The sequence below is a fragment of the Malaclemys terrapin genome, chromosome 6 (assembly GCF_027887155.1).
Source record: "Malaclemys terrapin pileata isolate rMalTer1 chromosome 6, rMalTer1.hap1, whole genome shotgun sequence".
Classification (NCBI taxonomy): Eukaryota; Metazoa; Chordata; order Testudines; family Emydidae; genus Malaclemys; species Malaclemys terrapin.
This window is the reverse complement of record NC_071510.1, coordinates 44,280,676-44,304,804: the sequence shown is the minus strand read 5'-3', so window position 1 is coordinate 44,304,804 and position 24,129 is coordinate 44,280,676. Positions and strand designations below refer to the sequence as shown.

At 41.3% G+C, this 24,129-nt stretch overlaps 1 protein-coding gene across 4 annotated transcripts in view; it reads right to left on the bottom strand.

Annotated features, from left to right (window-relative positions):
* NTRK2 (neurotrophic receptor tyrosine kinase 2) overlaps positions 1–24,129 on the bottom strand; it is a 283,920-nt gene that overhangs the window by 59,278 nt on the left and 200,513 nt on the right. For 3 of the 4 annotated variants that reach the window (XM_054031461.1, XM_054031462.1, XM_054031460.1), the window contains 3 exons: positions 14,232–14,362; positions 6,882–7,054; positions 357–591 (listed from right to left, as the gene is read on the bottom strand). In XM_054031461.1, coding sequence (XP_053887436.1) covers positions 357–591; positions 6,882–7,054; positions 14,232–14,362 — 539 coding nt within the window. Of the gene's footprint in view, positions 1–356; positions 592–6,881; positions 7,055–14,231; positions 14,363–18,564; positions 19,772–24,129 lie in introns of those variants that run through there. The other variant, XM_054031463.1, reaches the window with a different exon arrangement.

Genomic DNA, 24,129 nt, shown 5'->3' with positions numbered 1-24,129 from the left:
CATTTTTATAATACCTAAGTGTTGGGCCAAATTTGACCAACCATGGTCCCTTTAAAGATGCCTTTTCTTTTTTGCAGCCAAATAAACTTGCCAAATTTCTGACCTATGAAGGATTTTTTAAACCACTTTAATAAGAAAACTAAAGCAGGCATACATAAAGAAAAGGACTCTCCATCAACTTTTGCCAGGAGCTTCCAAATTTACCAAACTTTAAAACTCAGATTCACCCTCAATATCCAATTCTTTAAGGGTCAAGGATGTGCGGATAATCCAGTTAAAAGTGGCATCAGTATGATCAATGTGATAAGATGACTGAACAAGACCTCAGTTACTCCTGAAAGTGACAGTTCACTTACCCTGTAGTAATCAGTACTGTACACATCTCTGGACATTCCAAAATCTCCAATCTTCACCAGCAAGTTCTCACCAACCAGGCAGTTCCGGGTGGCAAGATCACGATGCACAAAGTGCTGTGATGCCAAGTAAACCATGCCGGATGCAATCTGCTGGGCAATGTGCAACATCTGGGACTGGGTCAGCTCAGCTAGAAGGTTGCCTTCTGCCATCAGTACTGCATCTGGTCCATGTGCCCTGCATGGAGCACACAAAAATACGGACTCATGAAATAAGAGATCACTTATAAACTAGAGTGACTGTGGACTTGGCATTAGGGAAACTGAAAATGTAATAGTGGCTTATTTAAAGGTGATGGGCTAAATTCATGTGTGGTAGGAATGAATTTGTCTCAGTGTTTTTTTCCTTCACTGTTTTCTCTTTCTTTCAGGGTGAGGAAGAGAGGTAGTTGAATATATTGCTCATGAAAGTAAGGAACTGGAACTAATAACGATACATCCCATCCTAATCTGCTATGCCCCTGCTGTTCCAGCACAGGGGCCTTTCCTGGACAAAGGCTGCCAGTTGTTCTAACTGTATGGCAGCAGGAGAACATCAAAGACAGGATTTATACTTAGGTCTCTAGAGGTGAAAGGCTACTGCAGTAACACCATTTTTCTTCCCTCTTTCTAAAGCCTACTATCCCCTTCCACAGGGAGATGGGGCATGACGCACATGTTTTTTTTTTTTTTTATATATATATTTAAGGTGAGAGAGCTAACTTTACTCTGGGGAACAAAAAAAGAAATAAGAGGAATAATTTCAGATTTTCACCCTTAATTTACCATCCACATGAATAGCTCCACTAATCCCAGGTGCCTTTTGTTGACTTTCCCACGGGTGGTGAATTCCACCTGATGCACAGGGGACAGGTCACAAAACTCATTCCAGTTGGCACAGCCGTGCCAGATCAGAAAGCTGGGTTTCTTTCACTGGTTCTAGGTTAGCTTTGAAGTACAGCAAGTCCTTAACACAAACTGATCAGCCCATTCACAGGAGAAATTACGAAGCTCTTTGGGGCAGAGGTCATGCCCTTGATAGCTCATTGTGGCACAACCAAATATACATATATATAACTTCTCTGTTGTAATTAATGACACTGTTTTAGGGCAAGCTTTACTAGCCATTCCCTGATAGTGAATTAAGGCAAGACTAAAGAGGTCAGTGGACCCTGATCATCCTCCACCCTGATGTGCTTCAACATTCTGAATACCCATTATTTTATTCCACAGCAGCACCTTCCCTCCACATTTGTAGATTTGACCTTCCAAACGGGCCAACTCCTCCCCTCGCTCCTCTTTTTTTTAAGCAACCCTCCCCCACCCAGTGATTTGCTTTCCCATAGACCCCATTCCTCACCCCAAACAAGTACTCTGGATCAAAAGGGGTTATGATTAGCCTTAATTCATCTTTGGGAGGTGGGTATAGAAACTTGGAAAAGGTTTGCAAATTAATCAAAATCCCCAAGATCAAATTCTGATACTACCAGAAGTATGATATAAAAATTGCTGGGAGGGAGAAAAACTTCACAGGTGAAGTGACAGATCTGGGAGCTAAATGAAGGAAGGTTTGTCACATTACTGGGCCTGCAGTTGGCACTGTGCAGAAAAGCTACCTGCTCATGTTTTGTCATGGAGCATGGACAGCCGTGCAACTGGTGGTAGTTAAAGAAATAAAGGCAAGATGAGAAATCCCAGGCTAAAATCCAAATGTGAATTCATAATGAAAAGCACGGTACATCCTCATCACACAGATTTTTAATAGCCCTCCTCATGAAGGAAGCTGCAAATCTTTACTAATTTAGAAAACTATTTATCTTTCACCACATATTTCTTTTCTAATTAAACTTCTGCATTTTTTAAATGTTCAACCCATCTTGCTTATCTTCCTAATTTTCCTTGTTAGTCATGAAATCCTTATCTCCAGCAATGCACAGCTGTAAGAGACAGTAGCATAGACTCCGCCAGATCTACATTATCCCTCCTATGCCACAATGGTGCACACAGGGAAGCTTTTGACCTTCAGGATGCGGTCCTAGTCCTGAAACGCGACACTATGCTGCAGGAAGCAGCAATACTCAGTTTGGTCCTACATTGGTTAAACTCTGGATTCAGTTTCCCCTGATGGCCTTGGGTGGCGCTGCAGGGTAAGAAATAGATGCTCTTTTATAGACCAATTACAACTAACCTTTCATCTGCAGTACAAGCTGTAGCAAATGTGAGAAGAATGACAAATTTAAGATCAGATTAAACAGCTTGTCCCAACATAATCATTTTATGTTCTAAATACAATATCTTATTCATTTAAAAAACCCAATTTAGCACATATACTGTCTGCTAAGCTGTATTATATGATATTTCAAAACCAGAGTGCAGGAGTTACGAAACAATATCTAATCAGAAAATACATAAACAAATAAATAAATATTTCAAATGATAACTAATAAGCATCTACAATTCCAGCTTGTTTTAATGTTGAAATTTTACAAACAGGCAGTCAAGACTGGAATCGTTTGCAGAGTGGAGGCGGCGTCAATGTCTCAAAAGAAGAGGTTACAGACAGGGTGGGGATAGGTAATGAAGGGCCATAAAAGTGAAGCAAGTAGCTTGCATATCTCCCCAGAGAAAAAAATCTGCTTTATAGTTCATATAGCCAGAGACTCTAACTGTGGAACAAAAGGCTCCTGGGGCACTTATACACTGGGGAAACCCTGTCAGATTTACCAGGGCTATCCCAACAGGGAAATGTGGGCAAGCTGCGGGGGTGGAAGGAGGCAGGATGGTAACATAGCATCTGGAACTGGTAGGGTTGGAAGGCCTAATCGGACACCCTCACCCCTCTGGTGGAACAAGGTGCTGGAATCCATCAGGAAGACTTTGCAGAATTTGCTGTTCCCTATGCAAATGTTTTCATTTAAGAGCAAATTCTGTCCTTGTTTATTATTATGTGGGGCAGCATGTACTCGTGCATAGAGTACACCCACAAGGCCAACAGGTTCTTGGGCTGGCCCATGAGTTATCTACAAAGTGTTTTGGCAGCAACTATTAATTTATGATAGCAGCTCTACCTAGTAAAGAGCTGATTTCAATCTTTGATACCCAGACGCACCTATCTTTATAAATCTGCACACTGAGTCAAATCAAGAACTAGCAATATTACTGTACCAGAGTAGATCATTAGTATTGTCTAATGCTTCCTCTGTGACAACACACAAGATTTAGCAATTGGCCCCAATGGAACAGTCTTTATTCATAATTTTATTCCATAGATTTTATTTATAGATAAAGGGTAAAATTTGAAAAAAGCACTGAAATGACTTATGGGACAGATTTACAAAGGTATTTAGGTGCCTACAGATGCAGGCAGGCACCAAGTGGGATTTTCAAAAGCATCTGTGTGCACCATTAGGAGCTTATCTGCATCTTTAGGCATCTAAACACCTTAGAAAATCTTGTCCTTGTGGGCCTAAGTCGAATTAAACTTAATGGCCTACGTCATTTTTGAAAATGGAACCTAAGATCCTAAGTCACTTAGAGAGAGACCTGGGTGTTTTGATTGATCACATGACGACTATAAGTCACCATGTGATCCTAAAATGCATCAGGCAAGGCATTTCCAGTAGAGATACAGAGGTATTAATGCCATGGTGCAAGGCATTGGTAAGACCTCCTCTGGAATACTGCATACAATTCTGGTCACCCATTTTCAAGAAAGATTCATTTAAACGGTAACACATGCAGGGAAGAACTACTAGGATGATCAGGAAAATGGAGGGCCTGTCTTATGAGAGGAGACAGGAAGAGCTTGGCTTGTTTAGTCTAACAAAACAAAGGCTGAGAAGAGATAGGACTACTCTCTATAAATACATGGGGGCGAGGGGGGGGGGGAGGAAATACCAGGAAGGGTGAAGAGCTATTTAATCTAAAGGTCAATGTTGGCACAAGAACAAATGGGTATAAACTGGGCATGAACAAATTCAGGCTGGAAACTAGAAGAAGGTTTCTAACCATCAGAGGAATGAAGTTCTGGAATAGCCTCCCAATAGAAGTTGTCAGGGCAAACAACTTAATTACTTTTAATAGAGAGGTGGACAAATTTATGAGTGGAATTGTAGGATGGGGTTGCTTGTGATGGCAGGTAGCAGGGCTCAACAGCCCTGGGGCTCCCTTCCAAATTATGTCTTACATTCCTAAAAGCTCATGCTTCATGGCTTCAGACGATCACCTGACAGGGTCAGGAAGGGATTTCATCATTTCATTCTCTCCCCCCCCCAAATGTATTCTGGTATGTTTGGGGTTTTTTTTAATCTCCTTCCTCTGAAGCATCAGAGATGGCCGCATCTGGAGATGGGACACTGGATTGGGGGGGGGGGGCAGTCCTCTGAGGCAGCACAGAGCATTCTCTCACTCAGGTGTTTGGTTGCCTGGTTCTTGCACCCATACTCAGCGTCTAACTGATTGCTATATGTGGTATTGGGAAGGAATTTTCTTCCAGGTCAGACTGGCAGTGATCTTGAGGGTTTTCACCTTCCTTTGCAGCATGGAGTATGGGTCACTTGCCGGTATTAGCTGTGTATATTAATCAATTCCCTTTCATTGCGGAGACCTTGGGCATTGTTGCACCTCAGTCACACCTATTTTCTGCCTGTGGCACATAATAGTTTAGTCTCCTGGTAGTCCCTTATGCCTTAAACTCTATAACTCTATACATATGAAACACAAAATATGCTGTCTTATGTCCTCCCCACCCCCAATACTGGATCACAGTCTAGTTAAGAATCAAGGGCAACAAAGAGCAACAGAATGACCTTTTCCAATTTTGAAAAACTTAATCAAGCTTAGGGGGACCGTGCCAGTTAGGATGAAATTCTTGTTTCTTAAAAGTACATACATATCTCATTGTGCAATATAGTTGCTGTTTATAAATTGGTAGATATGCAGAGAGATGCAGCAGAATACAAAGTATGGTACTAAAATCATGTAAATGTTAAAAATGTTTATTATACTCTTCAAAATAAAACAAATAGTTTGTTTATTGTAACTGAGTTTCACATTCTCAGTACTACCATCCTCTCTAGGACCCAATTTAAACAGATGCACTGAAGTCTTTAGGTCTGTATTTGAGTCATAACATCTATCCAGGAACACAAACATAAATAATAAATTCCAGAGATAGGCTGAATGTGTGCATCTAGTTCTAGATTAGGTTTAAACTGGGGTTTGAGGTTTGCATTTGAGTTTAAATCAGGGATTATCTTTAAGGTTTGATTTCTGATTCAACAGCACCAAATTTTCGTGAGCTGTTCTCATGAGATTTTAGGCCCAAGAGGTAGAAATTTCATGGAAAAAAGCTGTTGCAAATGTCTATTATCTTGTAACATTTCGCCTACATCCAGCGTGGAACTCTCTAATAACCAAGAAACAAACCCAAACCCAATTCCTGGATCTAATCTGAAACAGAACCATAAAAATAGCTGTGGATTTGTGAATAAATCTTTTCTCTCTCTTGAAATTCTTGTAATTTTTTTCCATCTCAGATGTGGATCTGAGATTTCAGTTTTGGCTCATCTTTTATAAATTACATTATGTGATTCTCTACTCTACACTATAAGTCACAAGTACAGTAAAGGGTGATTTTTTTGAAATGTACTATCTTTTGCTCCTTAGATTGTTTATGCTCCAATACGAGAGATTTATTTTTGGAGTTTCATGTATTCTTTCTGTTGTTATTGCATTTTCCTTTCTCCTTTGCTTGCCCCACCTAGAGTATTCCTTTGCAGAAAAAAATCTTGTTCAAATGCCTTTCTGCAGCAAAAGAAGCTGTGAGAAATGCTGTCAAAAATACTGTAAGTTTCAATACTGTAAGTTTACAATAAAGATTGAAAAGGGGATGGGCTGCAAAGCATAGATCTGGATCCAAACTCCCCCAAAGTTCAGGGGTGTTTCCATCCAGGGCTTTCATTTGGGCCCAGCACCAGAGAGAAATAAGAAACACAAGATAACTTGGATTTTGCCAAACTTCATTAGTCAAGCTTTGGATTTGAAAAACTAAAGATGATACGGAATCAAATCGCATTTTAGCCAAGGTCTCAAAGTTTTATAAACAAACACCATCTGCAGAATTAGTTGTGGAAAACTATGGCCAAGGAAACAGGGAACTGGGTTACAATCCATGTGGTATAATGTAAAAAATGTAAGAAAATTATTTAAAGATACTTCTAAATAGGTAAAACACTTGATGAGGCAAGACACAAAATCACAAAATGTGAACGAACTGGGTATTTATCAGGTTTTCATTCTTAGGGAATGTCTACATTGCAAAGAAAACATGGCACTGAGAGCCTGTGTCAATTGACTTGAGCTTGCGGGGCTAAAAATATCAGTGCCGATGTTCTCGCCCTGGCTCCAAGACACTTTCCCTCTCCCCAGGTTTCAGAAACACTGCCCCCACTATCACCTATGCGGAATGATACACCTTCATGAATTTACCTGAGGAATTTATTCAGATCTCCATGCTTCATGTACTCAAAAACCATGATGAGTGGATCACCTTCCACGCACACGCCATAAAACTTCACAATGTGCTCATGCTGTAGGTTAGTCAGCAATTCTGCCTCTCGGTGGAAGTCTTTCCGAGCATTATCACTGGCATCTTTCAGTGTCTGGAGAAGAAATGGAAAGGGATATGTAAAACAAAGAACATGGTGGTGGGGGGAGATGAGGGTACAGTACTATGTCAGGGACAGAGAATATACATTTTTGGTGTGACTGGTTATAAATATCAGATCTAGATCCAAGTAAAGTACAGTCCTGTGATTTTACAGTATTTCCTCTGCTATATTTCATCACATATTTATTATTACAGTAGAACCTCAGAGTTATGAATTCTAGAGTTACGAACTGACCAGTCAACCACTCACCTAATTTGGAACCAGAAGTACATAATCAGAAAGCAGCAGAGACCAAAAAAAGAAAGCAAATATAGTACAGTACTGAGTTAAACATAAACTACTAAAAAATAAAGGGAAAATTTTAAAAAACATGATTTGATAAGGTAAGGAAACTGCTTCTGTGTTTGTTTTATTTAAATTAAGATAATTAAAAGCAGCATTTTTCTTCTGCATAGTAAAGTTTCAAAGCTATATTAAGTCAATGTTCAGTTGTAAAATTTTGAAGGAACAACCGTTGTGTTTTGTTCAGAGTTACGAACATTTCAGAGTTATGAACAACCTCCATTCCTGAGATGCTGGTAACTCTGAGGTTCTATTGTATTATTTCTTTCTGTTGCAGTAACTTGTAGAAGCCCCGATCACGGACCAGGACCCCATTGCTAGGAGCTGGATGAACACCGAACAAAAACACAGTCCCTGCCACAAAGAGCTTAGCAGTAGACAAAGTGCCTGAGTTTTTTTTGCTTTACACTAGTGTAAAACCCTGATCTTGAATTGGAGCCTGTGAGTATTATAAGTTCTTTGAAGTAAGGACTGGTCCTCCTAAAATACTTAGCAGAATTGTAGGTGTTTTAATTAATTGTTTTATTGTTGTTGTTGTTGTTATTGCTGTTTGGCATCAAAATTGAGTTAAGCATTTTGCAGACTTATAGGTGGTCATCTCTCTGCACAACAGCTTACAAACTAAGTCCCCAATCAAAGATTCACTTTGAGTTCAATGGATCTACTTGAATGCTTAAAGTTAAGCAGAGACCAAATGAATTTCACATAAAAAGAAATGAAATGCTACTATAATAAGGACCAATTGGAGGGGCGATGTGGGATGGAAAGAGGAAGGCTGGACAGCAGCCTGAAGGTTCTACAAAGTTGCCCCTCATTCTTCCCCATAAATCCGAGGATCTGCAGATTTTGGAGACCATTCCTCTACCTCCTCACAAACATTTCTTACCTGAGAGGAGCATTTCTGAATCTCATTGTGTTTTCTGAGACAAGTGTCCCTCTCCCACAGGTATTACCAGAAGAGGGTGATGTCACAGTTTCAGGGTAACTGCACCCGTATTTCCCCCTCTGTGGTCCCCCAAATGCACCCACTTAAAGGTTTCTGACTCCCCGCCGCCACTTCTCTTCAGCGGAGCCCCACATCTCACTCCCTTCTGACTAGGATTTTTAAGACTGCACAGTTCCCTGATCTACCTTGTGATAGCCCCAGCAAGCCAATCTGCCTAAAAGAGCAGTGCTTGCGCTTTGCTTTCTCTTCAAAGAGCTATGCACTACGTACTGCCAGAAGTTACAAATCACCACATAGCTCCTTCTCAGCAAGCACATTTGTTCTTAAGGTGAAAGAATTACTGGGAAAGCATATCAAATCAAAAAACCTACATGAATATTAAAAAGTTTAGCATAGATCACTCTAACTGCAGCATAGAACTCTGGTAGGTGCTAGTCATTCAAACCTCATAATGGGGCTTTCCCTGTGGTTACAAGTTCATATCACTCTTTAGATCAGGAACCAGAAATGAAGGCCCTGAGTCAGTTTAAGATTGGGCTATTTATCCAAAAGTCCTTTCTTTGCCTGTTAGTCTCTGGAGAATCCACTTTCTGGAGGTGTAATAACCTGAGTGATTTGCCTTAATCATCCCCTACTGTTTTCACTAATGGAAGAGCTGTGTTAATCCTCCCGTCATGGAACATATATAATCCTTGGCTCACAGTGATACATAAGCCATTCATTTACATTTAAGACAATATTGTCTCCCAAAGATATTGCAGGTAGTTGCCCTATCTGTCACAGGTGCAATACGGCTTTTAGCTGCTGCAATACCTACCCGTTATAGAACATCATTATATGGAGCTAAGTCATCTAATAGCAACATAAACTCAGGTTCCATCTATTGACACAGAACAGCCATGTTATGGGACCAAGTTAGAACACATTATTAGATTGTTCAGGACTTTAGAGTAGTACAAGAACAGAGCTAAGGTCCAGTCTACAGCAAATAATGGAATTACAGGGGACAACTGCGTCACAATGTGGTTTCCTGTGATGATTTTATCTGTAATTTAGTTGGGCCCTCATTCAACTAATTGTCAATATAACAGCTCTAGAAAAATAGTTCATTGTAAAAACAGTTTTTTAAAACAAGCAATTATGAGGACTACTTTAAAAAATAAAATTTGGGGGAAATATGTGGTTCCCCATCACACATTTTCTCGGGAAGATTGTAAAAATGCCGACAGCTTTGTTGTATCAAGCTGGCATATTGTGTGTTTCAGAAACTATTTTTTATCTCAGAGAAGCAGCAAAATTATCCTATGATGGAGCAGTTGCTATAGCAACTACACATTTTCCGTCAACCAGTAGAATGAATAATGGCCTAAAACCTGGGTAGACTGTTGAGAGTTTCTGCTACCATGGGGGTTGCTTGAACTTCTCACCAACTTGCCCCTCATGTTTCCCCCCATGTAGCAAACACAATAACTTTACTGCATTAGAGAGAGCTGACGCTTGTGCATGGAGATACTGGTGGTGAGCAAAAATTAATAAGCAAACAGAATTTACATACAAATGACACAGAATATGCATTTGACTTGTTCTCACTGTAGCGGGGAAACAGGAGAATCTTAAAGAAATTGAGACAAAGATGTATTCATTATTAGTGACAAAGGGGCCAAATCTCTGCAAGCAAAACTTCCCCTGAAGTCAACCAGGGAAGAAGGGATCTTTCCCCACAGACAGCAGAGCTGCTCCATGGCTGTTGCAAAAGCCCCACATCTGCTGCACCCTGAATTGTCACAGATAAGAGTCTGTTCAGTCATGGTTTCACTGGCCACACTGTTCCCTTCCCCTAGCCCAACCCAAACCCTCATTCATGAAACAGCTTGGAAATTGCCCTTCTGTGTCTGTGCTCCATGGTGCATGGTGCAGAAGCTGTTACAAGGACTTCTGGTATCCTCCCCCACTCTGCATCACTATGCAGTGGAGCTATAATGTATGCCCACAAAAACAGGGGGAACAGGGGTTACCCATAAGCAAGGACTGGAGGGTTTGGCTATCATTATAATTATTATTACTATTAATGTTATTAATAACAAAATTCTATAGATATGTTTCCTTCACAGTGCACTGAGCTTTCACCATTAGATTCTTATCACTCTTAACTGGGTTCACCGTCCCTCCCCATGCCATGCAACAAGCTAAGTCATGTATTTACTACAAAGTCTGGTTTGATTTAAAAACCTCTCTGAACTGGGTAGATCTGATGAGCTGAAAATCCTCACATTTCTTTTGTGTTGTGTTTGTGGTTCTGTGTATTGTACAGGCAGAATTTCTCTAACTGGAACAGAAATCTACAAGCAAATTGGCATCTATATGATTCAATTCTGATATCAGAAATAGCAGGCACTTGTGTCATAAAATCAGCTACTCCACTTACGCAGCTGACTCTCTAAGGCTACATTTACACTACGAGCTAGGGGTGTGATTCCCCAGCTTGTGTACACATACTTGTGCTAGCTTGTATAAATAGCAGGATAGCCACGGTAGTGGCAGCAGAGGCATGGCTTAGCCATTCCAAATACAATCCCACCTGAGTCTTAATGAGAGAGTGCACAAGGACATGCACACAAACAGAGGAATCACATCACTAGCTCATACCCTAAAATATATGTGAGGTGCATCTGAGTTTCTGAGATCAGGATCAAGACTTAAACATCCAGCTGCTCAAAATAATATGAGGCATGTGTTCCCATTCCACCCCTATGGGTTCAGGAGGACCAGGAAGCAGCTGCAGACTTGTGCTCCACAGGAATTCCCTCCATCTGACTCTAATGGGGTCAAGTGAATCCAAGACTATGCCCATGGATCTGTTCCCATGACAGTGGCATATGGAGGGTACTACAACCCTAAGTCTGCAATAGTGGTTTGGAGTGGCAACGTGGCATACAGGGGGCATGTGACTATTCCTCCATCCACTCACCAAACCCTCTGGAACTGCCTTGCAGCAAATAGCCCACCCATGTACAGAGGGCTCGTACAAGGCTTATGCACCATTTACAGCTCACTTGAGTCTTTTGTGCATAGGATCTGGCACACAGAATGAGTTCCTGTACACAGTGCACTGTCCAAAAAACCTAGAGGTCAAAATATATGAAACCTAACTGGCTCAAAAAATAGTATTATTTTCAATGGAAGAAGCACAGATATTTGGATGTGTATATGATTTTATCTACAACCAGGTTTTTCTGAATGTCTTAGCTCTGAAATCATTTGCTGAATCAATATAAAACTTTAAAATATCTGTCCACCCAAAAGGAAAGTGCTGTATTTTGAGTCAGGCCCAATTCCTTCTAGAAGGCATAATAACAGCAATTTCTTAACATGCATGCACAATGCTGTTACGGTTGCCCAGCAACCAGCAGAAGGCATGTCAAAGATCCAGAGGAGCCTCCAATGAATGAAAAGAAGCTCTGACGATAATTTCACATAGGTGAGAAGATGCTCACCCCTGGGCCAACTTGCTCAGCTTCTTTGCTGCCTAAATCCTCCAGAGATAGACATATTTGTCACCAAATATGCACTTCAATTATGATGGTAGAAGCTTTTTCACAGGAACATTTTTAGTTTGTTCTCAGTCCCAAGGGGGTTTTCCTAGGTTTACTGATGTGAAATCCTTCTAAATTATTCACAACTCTGAAAGGTAGAAATACCATAATTGTACTTTGAACCTCGCACCAAGATACATTTCCCTTGGAGCCCAATCCTGCTCCCACTTAAATCAATGGGCATTTTACCATTGACTTCAGTGGGAGCAGGACCTTGTTCTATCATACGAACAGAAGTAAAGTGGTCACCCTAATAGGAACACAGGAATTGCCATACTGGGTGAAAACTTTGGACCCCTTAGTCCAACATTCTCTTTGACAGCAGGCAGTTTTGGATAATTCAGATAAAGGACTAAGAACCCCCAAATGGGCAGTTAGGGAATAGCCTGCCCAAAAAAGGAAATTTCTTCCAAATAGTTCAATTAGATGGCAGTTTATTCCATGGAACATGAGGCTTAGATTCTTTCCTTGGTTATCAGTCAGGTGGCTAATAAGCACTACCCTAAGTATAGATTGTGATGAGGCCTTGTACCAGTCCTGGTGCTGTGAACTGACAGAATCGTGTCTGTTAATCCATGGAGACAGCTGTCCCTCAAAGCAGTGAGAAAGAGCAACACAGAAGGGAGTGGGCAGGCAGCATCTAAACAGCACCTGAAGTGACTCCCTTTTGGACTCCATTCGTTCAGGACTGACAAAGGGAGTAAGAGAATGGAAAGGTGCTGAAAAATGCCACTGCACTGCTAAGTGAGGGAAAAGAGTGGAAGTGTAGATTTATTAATCAATTGGTCAGAAAACAATCTCATCTCTTCCACAAAACAATGGATGAAAAGTGCTATATAAAAGCTATGCATTGTTGTTATTATTCACTTAGCCAAAGGTTGTAATCTCTAACCCCTCACTTCCTCCCTGCCTCTGATATATCCTTTCAGGGCTACATTTTTTTTTTCCCATCAATTTTATTAAACTACTGCAAAGACCTGCATGGTTTCATAGACCTGTGAGCTTGGCAAACTCAGAGAATGTTTGCAAAAAATTATTTGTTTGACAAATCTAGCCTCCTTTCCTGCTCCTACATTGCAAGTTACTCAAATCTATTTGTTGTTTACATTTACATGAAGATCTGCTGGGATATTTTACTTTATGGACGGATCATGAATATTCAAAATGTGCACATAGTTGTTTCGTTGTGAATGGTCAGATGGGTCATGTGGTATTGTTTCTGTTCCCTAACTCAGGGCTCAGCTCTGCAAAAACTTATGTTAATGAATAGTCCCAATGACTTTAATGGGGCTTTTCCTTTTCACATTCCGACCTTTGTGCGTTTTGGTAGGACAAAGGTGGGGAGTGGGAAGAGAGGAACTGCCTTTTTCACAAGATGCCCCCAGCAGACTCCAAAATGTGGAGTGGAAATTAGTGAGGATTAGTTAACTATGTTTTCTACTGTACATCCACAGTTGGGATTGGGAACCACCCTCAGGAGCTCTGCTGCTTGGCAGGAGAGTACCTGTGGAGTAGCCTAGCTACTGTACAGATGCCCCAAGATCAGTGGGGATGTCCGCTTATTTCCCTCTGGAGCACGAGTGAAGTTTCTGTGATGCTGATAAACTCTTCCTCCCCTCTAAGGGGAGAATAATTCCAGATATCAGCAGCTTCATAGTTATTGATGCTTTCTCCTTAGTTTTCCTCCTCCCATTGGTTTTTGTTTGGAAGGGCAGAATGGAGTCCTATAACCAAGAATTACCCTTCCAGCATTGAAATGCAGTCACTTCTGGATTTGAACATAGCAGCGACTTAAGAGCACACCACAATTCTACCCAAAAACTTAGGCCAGGAAATGATATTGTAAAATGTTGGCAGTTGACTAAGAACCACATAAACCTTTGTGAATAGCTCTTTGTTGACTAGCAGTTACATGTGTAACCTAGTCATGTAGCTGGTTATAGTTTAGGAGTTTTTTAGACATACAAACATGAGCCCCCATGTATTTTTAATGACACTTCTGCCATTATTTTTCACTCCTCGTATTTCAGATAGACCATAAAAGATTTTGCCCTGTTGTGACAGTCATTTCCCCCCCGCTTTTCTTTATGAAACTCAGCTCTCATTTTATAACCCACAGCCAGATCAAATATCATATTCTCTTGACAGTCCATCAGCCTCGTGAGCCCTTGCACATATATCACAGGAGTTACACAGGGCTTACTGAACAGGCAAACAGGATCATTTACAAATAAAACAGCATTAGTTGAAACCATGAATTAACAATGGAAATCCTAGACTCTCTTACCTTCACCGCCACCAAGATCTTGTCCTGCTCTGGAGAAAGGTTATAGCACTCGGCCAAGAAGACTTTCCCAAAGGCTCCTTCTCCCAGCTCTCTTTTTAGAACAATATTGTGTCGTTTGATGTGCTGAACAACTGTAAAGGGAACATAAAATGCATGTTAGAAGTGAATTTGGGGGAAAGGGTAGGAGGGTGCCCAGATGCATATGTACACTATGGATGGGGGAGGGTTTTCCAGTACAGTACTGGGCATATAGTGGAAAGAATGCCATAGATGTCATTAGGAGTTCTGTCATCAGCCAGATCACTGTAAGAAGTGTGTTAATATAGTTATAGAGAGGGCACAGTTTTGCTTTACAAGACATGGCACTGAGACCCTGGCAGTCATTAGGAGAGCGGTTATCATCAGTAAACTTGGATGACTCCTCTGAATATGAGAGTGAATATTGCTTTTCCACAAGTAAAAACAAAGGGAAAAAACGCAGGAAGGAGATGAAGCTTCTCTCATACCATTTCCATTTTGATTTCTCTAACAGCAGCTGATCCTTTTCATTCAGCTCCAAAGAAAAATTTGGGGAGGAGGGAGAGGGAGGAAACAAAATAAAACATTCACATAATCCAAGAAGATAAAGTATGCCCTCTTTTAATTAAATCCAATCTACTCCATGGCTCTCTGCTTATCGCTTGTTCATCTTAAATTAAACTGCCACTTGCTCTGTCTGTTTCATGCTACAGCTGGGATAAGGCAGATATTTCATTCTCACAAATATGATTTACACTGTTGCTCGAAGGTAAAAGAAAAAAATAACACAAGATGGACCAAGGGTTTAGTCAATGTTGCTGATAGAACCTTTCAAATATCTGCTGAAAGAACTCACTACTAATGGACCAATTCATAAAGCCCTTAAGCATATTTTTTAGTCTATCCTTTTGAACACAAACTTTAATTAAAGGATTTAATATTTAAAAATACTGAACCAGATTTATACTCTGGTATACTCTGACAACTTTGCACTGTACTAGCTACATAAAGCAGCTGAAAGCCCAGTTTAACTGGTCAATTAAATTGTGTTTCCAGCTGCTTTGTGTTGCTGGAGTGGCACAAAGCAGCCAAAGTGTACTGGTGAATTTGCCCCATTTATTTGGTTTCACAGACATTGAAATTCACCCCTCTGTGGACAGCTAACACAAAGCCTATGCACCACTTCAGTCCTAATTAAGACCTGAAAAGTAAATGGGACCTAAGTGATGCATAGGCCTCTTGCAGGCTGCTTGCACACTGGTGAATCCCACCTAAACTGTACATCTAATTGCACCCAGTTTGTTGAATCAATACACAGGAAAGTTACAGTGAGCTTTGGATAATTTAAGTTTACAGACCACTCTCTGACCCAGTGCCCGCTCATTCAGATGTTATAGAATGGGAGCAAAGTTCTCTAGAAAACAGCCTATTTACACAGCCATAGACTGCTCAGGGATGTGTTCCGATGGATACTAGTGAAAAAACCCACATGCCCCTGTTCTTCCTCAGTGTTAGGACACAAGGAGAAAGCAGCCACAGCGTGAGGGGAAATGGACATATATGCCACACACAGCAGATGCTGACCCTTGCATACTGCATACAAATATTGTATTCATATTTCAATTTGATGCTGAAATAATCCAGCATAGAGCCCCAGGACGACCTGTACCTCCTCCGTGGCTCGTCTGCCAGAGACAAGAGCCAGCCTGTGAAGAGTGTCTCCATGAGTGCTGACTGCAACTCAGTAGGAAGCACGAGAAGGAGTTCACGGTGTGGAAAAGAGCCCATGATACAAGCCAGGATTCTCATGCCCTGGCACTTCAGAAGTCCCAATCCCCATATATAAGGCAAGGAATGCAGGGAACTCATGGCTTCTCCTGCCCTACCACCAATAGGTTCCTACAAGCCAGTGGTGCCCAAACTTTCCTGCCTGAGCATCAAATATGTTATTTCATAAAGGTCAGGGAGCCCCAATTAAGATTTTAGGGCATATTCTCCATCATGCTCCACTCCATTTGTGATGCAAAGGGAAGAGAAACCACTTACAATCCCCTGATGGGGATTCCCTCAGTATGGGGGAGACCTCAGTCGGCACAGAGTCACCATATTTGACTCTTTCACCTCCCTTCTGACAGCTCCTAGTGCATGGGTTATGTATAGGAGTGGTTGGTATGGTCTGCATTCCAGCTATCCTCAGCCGGCATATGGTCTCTAAGGCACCATAGACAGCTGGGGAAAGTTAGAGCAGTCCTTAGGCTGTACTGGAGCAGAGAATCTGGGACCCATAATTGGTTGTTGGTTCTCAGCTTCGACTCTTTTTCCTCCTCTCCTGGGTTTCTTGGTGTGGGTGAGAAGAGCCATCCTCTGGGGTCAGGTAGTGCCAGTAAAGCACTCTCTCGGGCTTCCACAGCCTGTCAGGGAAGCAACAACAGAGTAGCCAGAACTACTTTCCTCTCATGCAGCATAGCTGATGGCCAAAGGGAAGCTGCTGAGCAACCACAATAGGGAAGGAAGATGCTCAGACCCCCTTGGGCCCACACCAGGGCTGCTCCAGGTGTCCTCTCCTTCCTCCTCATATCAACAGGGCTGATTCAGACATTTCAGATTAAAAATCATAGGGTGTGACTCAAGGAGCACACTTCCCATTCATAATCAAATACACATTTTCTTCCTAACAGTCACCTTTGACAGCCACCATGTCAAGCCTCCAGGGCCAGACCACAGGTTGGACACTGCTGACGCAAGCTAGGAATGGCTCCCTGTTTTCTCATGATGATAGTGCATTGTACCAAAGGATTCCATTTCTGAGAGACTCTGGTCTCAAATCCCTTTATCAGTGAGTCCTTTAAAGTGTGGTGTTACTGTTTGACATAGATTTTTTTGGTCCTGGTCCTCAAGTGATGTAAATTGGTATGTTGACATTGAAATCGCTGGAGCTATGGCAATTTAAACCATCTGAGGATCTGGCCCTTTATTTTCATGTCCTCCCCACCATTGGGATTTTTTAAAAATAAAGGATGATAGAAAGTTATAACAAGAGCCAGGCCCAAACCCTCCCCTGACAGACGCAAATCTGTATCTACTGTCTTACATTCATCTCTATTCATATTATTAAGTATTCACCACAAAATAAATATCGAGTCTGGACTGCAGTCAAGTGTCTTGGAGAGAGGCCCAAATTCAGCAAACGTGGAGCAAGTTTCAAATAGAAATTAAGCACCATGCCAAAATAGGGTGCACATTCCTGGGCCACCAGTGCATGACTTAGGCTTTGTGGCTCACAACATGCCTGAGGTATGCAGCAATAGTCTAAGAGTTCACATCCTGTTGGATCTAATTGCTCTGCTTTCTTTGCCTTTTATTAATTGTTCCCGTTCCAATTCAGCTACTTCAAACTGGGAAATAATTGATTGAGTAAACAGTCCCTTGCCACTAACAGAAGTCTTCAATTACTGCTCATGATATAGGGATATTTTGGAAATGATGCAGTTCAAAACTCTTCAGTCATTATTTGTACAGTTCCCAACGGTTGGTATTAAAAAAGGTTGAGGAGAGTTAATACATTGACATCATATGGTTTGGTTGGGGAGTTGTCCAATTGTGGTCAAAAAGACCAGGCCACAGTCCCCTTTGTGCCAGCTGATAAGGAGATTCTGAGGAGGCTGGGGAAGGGGTGATCTCAAGGAATGTTTCAGTTATTGATAAGAGGCTGGCTCTCTCTTCATCTGAGATATTGGGTCTTTTATTCCACACCAGTTTTCTTGAATATTAGTATTGCAGTGGCTAAGGTGGCATTGGAGGGATCTGAAGCACTCTAAGAGCTACTAGACAGATTAGAAAAAACTCTTCAGAACCTTTATCAGCTCAGGGATCTTGCACTTGCCAAATAATGATATTATTGCCACATTCAGGACTCTGAAGGACTGTGACCAGCTGCTCCATCTTTCATCGGGAAGGGGCTTGAAAATTCCTCATGTCATAGCATTGGTTCCCGGTCAACCATTTCACTTCCTTTTGGGTCTTCCTCTCCCTCTCCCCCCACATATCATTAAGGACTCTCTCATTTCCTTTCATGGATGAGAGGGACAGGTCAGATCCACTTACCACATATCACATTTTTTAAAATGCGTGACCCACCTAGTAACTGTTGTTAGGCAGAGAATGTGGGGGTAATCCTGGCCCCATTGAAGTTAACAGCAAAACTTTCACTGCGTTCCTTTTAATATTATCACAGAGGGATTGCTGATAAACAAATGAGACATTTTAACTTTGTTCTTTTCATCTCCATTTGAAACACAGAGAAGCATCAGTGTTTGACCCAGTGGTGAAGAGATTTTATTGTCAAGTTTCTAAGAGGACATCACAATGGAGAGTAAAATAAGTAAGAATTGTTAAATATTGCTTTACAGAGAACTCACAGCTACAGCAAAATACTCTTATATAAAATAACTATTGGGTAAATAACTTGTCCCATAACAAACTGTCAAATGCAAAACACAACATCCCATCATTCCAAAGCCCTGTATGTCAACTGCAGCAAAATAGATCTGCACAGAATACGTATTTGCAACTTGTCAAATTGTATCTATCACAGTTACCTTTCTGTGCAAAATGGAGTGCTAAATAAATACAAAATGGCAGTGAATGTGACTAAGTGGGCACAGATTAAATATAAGAACAACACACATAAATCAAATATATACAATATGATGTGACAGAAATATGAGCTGAGGAAAAATCCAGTTAGCAAACACAGGGCCCAATCATGCTGCCATTGACTTCAGTGGGAGGAGACTCTAGAAGGAGATATACCAAAAACTTTAGAGTCAAATTCTGCTCTTAGTGTGGTTACTCAGGAATTATCTAGGGGTAGGTTTATAAAGGCACGGGTATTCAACTCCCATTGACTTTGAATGGGAGGTATGGCAATTGAGACTTTAAAAATCTCCCCTATACTGGTGAAAAAGGTCTCATTTCACCACAGCAACAAGATTGGAAGAGCTACTATGAGTCAAAATACTTTAGGGAAAAATTAGAGATAAAATGTAAAGTTCAAGATAAACCAGACAAAACAAATTGTTCAAAACAGGTAGCAGTGTAAAATTATAGCCCCCTCTAATTAAAACAGGAGAGTAGTAAATTGGAGGAGGGAGTGGTGAGTTGGAGAAGAAACAGAGAGCTCCCATTGATATCAATAGAGAATTCTACATGAAAGGACCTATTCTCATCTCCAAGCACATGTGTAACTCTCATTGACAATAGAGAGAATTAGGCCCCTTACAGTTATTCAGCTAAATATGTTACACTCAGGAAGTCATATTTTAAAAGATGCATTGAAGGTCTCACCCTACAAAGATTCCCACTGAGCCTGGTGTTTTGTACCTCAGGTAGTCTATTCTTGGTAGTAAGAGCTTACAGAATCCTTACACAGCATCCTTCACACACTGGGATGAAATCCTGGCTTGACTGAAGTCATGAACTTGAACTGGGTCAGGATTTTTTCACCCATGGATTGCAGGACACTTTGCAATACAAAATATTAAAATTTAATAACATCTATTTTAACAGTCAAAAGCAGCAGCAAATAAAATGTCTTTTACTTAGATTTTGCCGAGAGAGAGAGAGATAGGTTGTATAGACATAGTTGTATAGATTTTAAGGCCAGAAGGAATTCATTAGATTATCTAGTCTTACCCCTGTATTATACAGTCCACTGAATTTCAGCCAGTTTCCCCTGTATTGAACCCAATAACTTGCGTTTGACTAATGCATATCTTCTAGAAAGGCATCCAGTCTTGATCTGAAGACACCATGAACTGGAGAATGCATCACTTCCTTTGGCAGTTTGTTCAATAGCTAATCACCCTCACTGTTAAAAAATTGTGTGTTATTTCTAATTTGAATTTGTCTGAATTTAACTTCCATCCATTGGTCCTTATTATGCCTTTCTCTGCTAAAAAGCCCTTTAAGTGGTCAGTATTTTCTCCCTGTGAAGGTACTTCACACATTGTAATCAAGTCACCTATCATTTTCTTTTTTGCTAAACTAAACAGGTTGACTTCTTTAAGTCTCTCACTGTAAGGCAGTTTCTCCAGCCCTTGAATCATGTTAAAGCTCTTCTTTTTTTCAAAGGGTGGGCACCAGAACTGGATGCAGTATGCCTATATCAGTCTCGCCAAAGCTCTGTACAAAGGTACAATCACTTCCCTATTCCCACCCACTACTCACATTTTACATTCAAGGATCACATTAGCCCTTTTTGCCACACTGTTGTATTGGGAACTCATGTTAACTCGCTTGTCCTATTTGACCCCTATATCCTTTTTAGAGTCATTGCTTTCCAGGATACAGTCTCTCAAATTCAGCATCCGTGTAAATCTGGAGTATCCCCAGTGAAATCAATTACATCTATAATTAAAAACAGAATTTAGCCCTATAATGTTTTAAAATAACAGAGTAAGGAAATGTTTTAACATATTTGGTTAAGACTATAAGTGGGAAACAATGGCTGATAAGAATTATTTGTGACAGGCTATGCAATGTTAGAAAGATATTTTACAAAAACTTCTTTGCAACAACTATTGTACAATGAGATATTTCAAGGCGCTGCCCTCAACCCTCTTTTGCCATTTGAGGCAGACTCAGAATTAGTAGGCATAAATGACTGGATTGGATTGATTTGATCTGACAGCTTCCCAAACTTGAATAGCACATGTCACTCACCAACAACAGGGTTGGATTTCAGAGATAATCCTGTAATGAGGGGCTACAAAATCATTGTGGATAGGGTAGAGGTAGAGCATCTAGCCTGATGACCTCCTGATTCTGAGGCAGCACCAGCTCTAGGGTTCTCACTGCTTTAGGCAAAGTGGAAGACTTAGCCCCACCCACAGGCATTCACACACCAATTTAGTGTAGCTAAGCACTTTGCTGCACTTGGACATTGACTGGCTGTTTTACCTTTCTTTACAGAGCTGGCAGTGTCTTGAAGCAGAAATCTTAGCTCATCCCTGAGTTTGCATTTCTTTTCTTTCTGTTTCTGTTTTTGTCCCCTCCACCTATTTATTATTTATCACTTGTACTAATTATTATTACTGTTCCTGTACTATTATTGTTTAATATTTATATTACCACCCAAAACACCAATCTGGATTGGAGCCCTGTTGTTCCAGGCATTGTACAAACACAGAGGTAAAAACAGTCTTTGTCCCAACAAGATTGCAATCTAATTTGAACCAAGATGCAACCAGGGCATGAGCCATCACCAATGAAGTCAATGGGACTTTTGCCATTGATTACAATGGGAACCCGATCTAATCCGCAATGAGCATAGAAAATAATAGGAGGTGAGAGAGACTGAAGGTAATGTTTGCACAGTCACATAGCTGGCTTAACACACAACTTGATGGAGGTATTATTTTGTGAAGAAATAAGTAGTATCAGCTGTCCCAACTGACCATCACCTTGGCCCTCCTTAATTGGCTGATTTCTTGTAGCCGTCACAGGAGAAGTGGGTCTTGGGAAGGGATTTTATGGCTTAGTTGAGGAAGGGTCTTCCATGCATAATGGGTAGCATGGATGAAGGTGCAGAGACATTTGTGGGAGAAGTGGACAAACAGGCTAGTGTCAGGACTGCCTCTGATCTGAATTTAAGTCTTTCCAATTGCACTAGACTTAAATCTTCCTGTGACCTTCCTTTAGAACCCACAGCTTCCACAGGACATTATGCTGGCATAGAGATGCAGCACTGCACTCTTTGAGAAACGGTTCTTGATTATGGATCTCACCTCTGAGGTTTTAGTGGGCTAGGCTCTCGACCTCTGTATTCAAAACTGACAGCTAAGGTAAAGACATTTACTAGAGCATATTGGTGGCCTCTCTCTAGGTGAGACTCAGTGGTTGTTGTCTTTTAAGGTTTATATTTGAGAAGTGTTGGATTAGTTACTGTTTCTTGCATGGGTTGTGTAGGATTTTGCATGTGTTCCTCCTCTGGTATTTATTTCATTTGGCCTATGGGAGGTGCAATAAGCGGCGGCCAACACATCCATGGGCCCATGCCGCTTCCCACAGCCCCCATTGGCCTGGAACGGTGAACTGTGGCCAGTAGGAGCTGTGATCAGCCGAACCTGCGGACGCTGCAGGTAAACAAACAGTTCTGGCCTGCCAGCGGATTTCCCTGATGGGCCGTGTGCCAAAGGTTGGCGATCCCTGGTCTAAAACAACTGGAATGTATCAGTGAAATGGAGAGCCAAATTTGGCTCACCATGTTCCAAGCAGATTGCAGACATTGTGTCACTCTCCTCTCTTGCTTGATTTTTAAAGCTTACTAACACTTTTCAGATACAGTGTGGTAAATCAGCTCTAAGCAAACAAATTCCAACTACTCCTTACTTTTGTGGGTGTATCTATGCAGCTATATGTTTAATATGCTACATAGCAGCAGATGCATTTCTTTCAACAAATGACTGATTGTAAAGTCTCAAGGCTATTGTGTGTGAGTCGCTGTGCAAAATGACTGCTGGTATTATTTCATTGTGGCTAATTCAATCACTCTTCCACATGCAAGTTAATTGGTGTGAGACAAATCTCACTTACCATCGCCATCCTTCTCTTCCCTCCCTTTTTTCAGCTCAGATCAGGAAATCTTCTGCCTCAGCACAATACTAATCTTTAGGGATCTACTGTGCTGCACACAGGGAAGAATGAGAATGTATCACGAAGCACATCTTGTATGACGGAAGCCAGCGGGGGAGAAAGTCTAATACAGGGATCGGCAACCTTTGGCACACATCCCATCAGGGAAATCCGCTGGCGGGCTGGGACGGTTTGTTTACCTGCAGCGTCCGCAGGTTCGGCCAATCGCAGCTTCCACTGGCCGCGGTTTGCCGTTCCAGGCCAATGGGGGTGGCGGGAAGCGGCGTGGGCCCATGGATGTGCTGGCCACCGTCCCAGCCCAACAGGGGCTTTCCATGATGGGCCACGTGCCAAAGGTTGCCGATCTCTGGTCTAATAAACACACTAGCTTCAAACTATTAACTCTTTTCTCTCTTAGTTTTCAGAAGTGAGGATTCTCTCTTATATGTTTGGTCTCACTAAACACAGGCAGCCCCAACTTTGAGGAGCAGGAAATGAAGACAGCTTCATAAATTCAGGAACATTGGGCCAAATTCAGGCCTGGTGTAAGTGGGTGCAACTCTACAAAAGTCAGAAAGGCTGCTCCATTTACACTATAGTTGTCTCTGCTCTCTTTTTTCTCTTTGGTTTTGAAAGGAGCAGAGAACTGTTTTATGTACCTCCATATGAAGTAGGACAGCAGGATTTACTTCCAACCTTTAAAGATGACTTACAAAAGAAACTTGAAAATTGAATTTAGGCCCTGATCCAGTGAGGTATTTAAACATGTTTAACTTGAAGTCAATCAGACTATGCATGTGCTTAAAATTAAGCGCATGCTAAAGCACTTTTCGGTATTGGTGCCACAGAGCACTATCAGCTAATCTGCTACTAAACTTCTTTGAGCTATAGCTGCTATGTCTGCTGGCTAGTTCTGAGTTCACTGTGGTAACCCCATGAAGTCTCAATCTAAGAAATCTCAGATGTCAGAAAAGTCACAGTAGAATCAGCCCATGAAAGCCAGCCCATAGAACCCCAGACTAGTCTCTTACAGATTACCTGTAAACCATATAATACACCACTTCTCCTAATAATCTGTACCCCATTTCCCTGAAGGAACTCTTACAATTCCCATCCAATTAGCTAGGGTTAAATACGTCTCAGTCACTAGGCTGGCTGTTAGGTTAGTCCCTTTGCTGCTGAGTTGCTGCCTCCTATTAGGAAAATATAATATCATTCACATTTCATAACTCCATTTTCTTTGAGG